At 38.3% G+C, this 4,531-nt stretch overlaps 1 protein-coding gene across 3 annotated transcripts in view; it reads right to left on the bottom strand.

Moving 5' to 3' along the window:
* The window catches only part of LOC111875086 (probable cation-transporting ATPase 13A3), a 49,633-nt gene extending 46,074 nt beyond the window's left edge, over positions 1–3,559 (bottom strand). Inside the window, exons 1-3 of one of the 3 annotated variants that reach the window (XM_023871141.2) lie at positions 3,064–3,559; positions 2,507–2,973; positions 1,496–1,722 (exon numbers count right to left, since the gene is read on the bottom strand). In XM_023871141.2, coding sequence (XP_023726909.1) covers positions 1,496–1,722; positions 2,507–2,785 — 506 coding nt within the window. In that variant the 5' untranslated portion in view covers positions 2,786–2,973; positions 3,064–3,559. Of the gene's footprint in view, positions 1–1,495; positions 1,723–2,506; positions 2,974–3,063 lie in introns of those variants that run through there. The other 2 variants (XM_023871139.2, XM_023871142.2) reach the window with 2 other exon arrangements.
* Between the last annotated feature and the right edge of the window lie 972 nt (positions 3,560–4,531).

The following is a 4,531-nucleotide window of genomic DNA, read 5'->3' as shown; positions in this document are numbered from 1 at the left end:
ATAGTCCAACTATTTACTAGCAAATGTTTGTACCTGTTTTAAAGTGTATTTCTTCTTTCTGAATTTGGACTATTATTACTTACTCCAGCAAATCAAAATCTTGTAACTGCTTTGTTTATATTACAATGGGTTTTGTGGGTAGATGTTACAGAAACTCAAGTAAATGGACAATATATTATAAAGTCATTCTTTAGTTTTATACATTTTAATAATTTTATACAACAAGAGTATACAATATCCAAAAAAATAATTTCAACTTTAAATGGAAACATTTCAAAAGTGTTTCTTGAAAAAATATAAGAAAATTTCTAACTATGTTAACAAACTCCATACCAAGTCTCTCATGGCAAACTTCAAGAATTCAGTTGAAATGCTGACATGTTATTATACATCATAAAAAAATATTCTGTTATAACCTGTTTGATGTAGTTAGAATCATGGTACTTCCCGCTGTGTCTGTATGCCCATTCAGAGCTTAGGTAGTGGGGGAGGCCGTGCCATAGCTCAAGCAGTTAGTCGCTGGTTTCCCATTGCGGCAGACCGGGTTCGATCCCGGGTCTGGTCAAGTGGGATTTGTGGTGGACAACAAAGTGGCGCTGGGGCAGGTTTTCTCCGAGTACTTCGGCTTCCCCTGCCAATCTTCATTCCACCAATTGCTCCACAATCACCCTCACCTATCATCTGGGGCTGGTACAATAGGCCAGAAGTGGTCACAGTACAAGGGACTTAGTCCCACCCCACTAGCAATAAAAAAAAATAGGTGGTGGGGGATGACAACCACCCAGTCTGCAACTTCCTTTGTTTGTGTAAACATCAAATACATATCTGCTTTTGGGAAAATACTACTCGTAATTTCTTTTTATTCATGTTGATTATGGTTATTGTGGAGGCTAGTCCAAGTGGAAGAAAAAAAAAGGGACAAATAAATTGTTACATAGAGAGAGCAAGCAAACTGTCTACAGTGTGTCTATTTACTGCATAACTTTAGGAGAGTAACGCAGGAGTATAACAAGACATGCGCCTCCTACAACCCCATTATCCACATTTTATCCCTCTGACATAGGTGAAAATGTCCTGGCTATATCAAACAAGTTATAGCATCTGCTGTACATTTTTCCAAAGATGTGCCTCTACAAGAAATTTTTAAAAGCTTCACAGAGAAATTCAAACAGCCACCATGTTGGTATAATTGATACGGCTGAACAGCTGATCCTTACACCTGCTTAGAATACTGACACAGCAATAATGGATGACTTGCATTCACAAGGCACCTGGTCAAATATCAGCCAGATCACAAGCTAACATGAGCTTTTCATGGATTTCCTCAACAATTCCAGCCAGATGCTAGGGCAGTATCTTGAAAAGAGCCAGAAGTGCCTTATTCACGTTTCTTTCTAAAAATGTTCATAATATCTTATTCAGGACTAACAACATCCACTATTATTAGAGAATTATAAAATAATAGATAAGGTGAACAAAGAAAATTCATTCTTACATTTGTCCTTGTTCATTTTCTGTGAGCCCATGTGATGCATGAAGGTGGGATAGGCTTACCATGCCATTATCATGGCCACGTAGTCTTGTAAAGCCCTTTATTCCATCATCCCAGATAAATTTGAGCAGGTGATGGTGGAAATAACGTATCTGTCTCACTTGTCCCGATCCAGGCCAACTGCATACTGATGTAAATATTTTCTCTACAGAATACTGCCCATGAGAATCCTGGAAGATCATTTTTAATGGCTAACATACAAGAACTATAATAATGTTTACAAATATCTAATTATAACAGTAAAATCCAAAGGTTCAATACCGCTAAAAGCCCATAAGATCCTTCCACATCCCATCCTCTTTTATTTCTCTAAAATCCATGTTAATACATTACCCTCCCATTTTCTTCTTTATGTTCCAACTGGCAACTTTCCAACAGTTTCCCCCACCACAATTATGTGTGCATTCACTCCTATTCGGTCCACTCTTCATTTCCCATCCATCATGTAAAAAAGTAAATGTATCCCTGTAACAGGCCGTGGAGACCCATAGGGTTATGAGATGTTGAGGCTCCCACATTTTCTAGACAATCGGCTCATAGATGGCGCCAAGGTTGTCAGCCCTATGCACTGGCCGCCCTTTACTCACAAGAATATTCCAAGAATATTCCTGGTACTCATTTCTGTTAGAGGCTGAGTCAACTCCAGGGCCATAGTGTGGCCGGAACGATTAGGGCAATTGAAAAAAATCCAATTACCTCATCAGGACTTGAACCCGCGAACTTCCAGCTTATAGTGCCTCAACCAACTACACTACCGCGTGCCCCCTCGTCCATCATATACTCAGGTCCAAATACAGTGTCCTTCTGAACCCTTTCTTTTCAAGCACTTCTAATTTATGTTCTTCTCTGAGAGCACAAAACCACAGTTCGCATCCACGAGATGATATCTACTGACTGTTGTTCCTAAACACTTAAATTAATACAATTGTAATAATTAAACATTAACTAAATTACCTGGATTAGTAATATTTGCGCCTCTTCCAATGAACATTTCGAATATTTTGTGTAAGTTGCATACTGGCAGTACCAGTGCAGAAACATATATGGTATGCCAGCAAAGAGGACTGCAAACAGATGGAATATGAACCCTTTACAGCAGTTCTTCTTGTACCCATAACATGTTAGTCTTTCTTCACATGCAATTTCTTGGCAGTTTTCTTCCCCAATGACCACATAACCATGGTGTTGGCTGCAACCAGCTAATTTACGTAACATTCTTTCTATAAATGACATTTACCACTGAATATCTTCCAGTGTTCTGTGGTCTCTAACCTATAAATTGTAAACCTACATAATGTAATTAAAACAAACTGAATATACTGATTCGGTTTAATACTGAGTGCATTCTGTTACTGTCATCTTGCCTTCATTCCTTATTCTTCTTGAGCTTTCATGTAGTTTACTGCATGGGCTAATACGCCCTGTAAACAAGCAAACAAGAACATATTAACACATCTGTACCTTCAGCACACGTCATTACATTAATGTGCTACAGTTCAGCATTCCAGTACCTCATCCTCACAAATACACTACTACCCCTCCACTATATTCCTTTTGGTATCATATGTTGACATACGCCAACGTCAGCTGACTTCCATTATCTCAATGATCTCAATGACCTCCATCATCCCAATAGCAGCATCGTTTACAAAGCCAAGTGCTGTCCTTATCGGTCATTACCACGGATCACTTAATGATCCCTACATAATCTCCAAGCGAATTGCCCATATTCGCAATCATGAACGGGGATATCAAATTGGACATTTATCAGTAATCCGAGAGAACGTTTACTATCAATCATCATAATCATCAGCATCATCAGTGAGGATCAGTGAGTGAGTCATCAGGCGAGGTCATACAAAGAAGACAGAGAGAGTATGAGTTTACTTGCGAAGGTTGATGTTTTTTTAACGGTGGGACGAATGAGTGCTACATGCCTTTATCAGGATCATAAGGGGTACATTATAAGTTTTACTAACGTGGAAATAAGCATCATCTGGTGCAATCGAAACCAACATAAGATACCTAAATCACTGATGCACATATCCGCATGCAAACCTCCGGACTCGGAAGGTTCGTACACCAGCCTTGCGCCGTACTTCCTGGTGCGGCCTGCGAATAAATTCCGCTAAATACAAATGTTGACTTTAAATTAATATCCCCAGTGCATCACACCATTCAAATTTACATATAAACGCATGGTACGGAGCACGTTGTGACTGTAACTAGGACGATCTCCACACCCGCATGAGAATGTATTCTCGACCGGATTTATGGAAGGTGAATAAATGAAATGAAATAAAATAAAATAGATATATTTTGCTAGTAGGCGCTTACGACATATTATTGCAAGAAAAACGCGTCTGCCAGCAATGCCTTTTTAACATCTGAATAAAATAATTCTCCCTAATTTGCTGCGTGTAAACTTTCACCCCAGGACCTAAAATAATATTACATCTATCAGAATTTAAATTTTGAAGTCGTGGTTTGTTACAGACTGTCTGACGATATACTTAAGAAACCTTGTGGGAATGAATTTTGGCCTCTAGCATTAAGAAATAGTCCTCAAAGTCACACTGAAGATTTCAAATCCCAGCACGACTATACATGCCGTCCAGTAACAGTAATAATGATCATGATCTTAACAACCATAAACAACGGTTGTATTGGTGGCAGTAAGAAAGGAGTTAAATTTACACTTTCATCTGAAGGTAGGATGATTGTATATTATACTTGGGAGTACTAATCTAATCTAATTTCTGTATTATATTTTCCCTCAAATTTAGTTATGTAAGCATTACCATATTTTGCATTAAGATTTCTATACCCAATAATAATATTAGTGCCACATGCTTTGACTAACGGCTTCAGGTACATTTCAGAGCATAAATTGTACTTCCCCGATGCAGAAATTTTAACTCCAAATGAACCTACTAAAACTTTCAGGTATGAAATTTTAAGCAGGTGTCAGATCCATAA

The sequence above is a fragment of the Cryptotermes secundus genome, unplaced genomic scaffold, assembly GCF_002891405.2.
Source record: "Cryptotermes secundus unplaced genomic scaffold, Csec_1.0 scaffold2772, whole genome shotgun sequence".
Taxonomy (NCBI): Eukaryota; Metazoa; Arthropoda; class Insecta; order Blattodea; family Kalotermitidae; genus Cryptotermes; species Cryptotermes secundus.
This window is presented reverse-complemented; position numbering and strand designations above follow the sequence as displayed.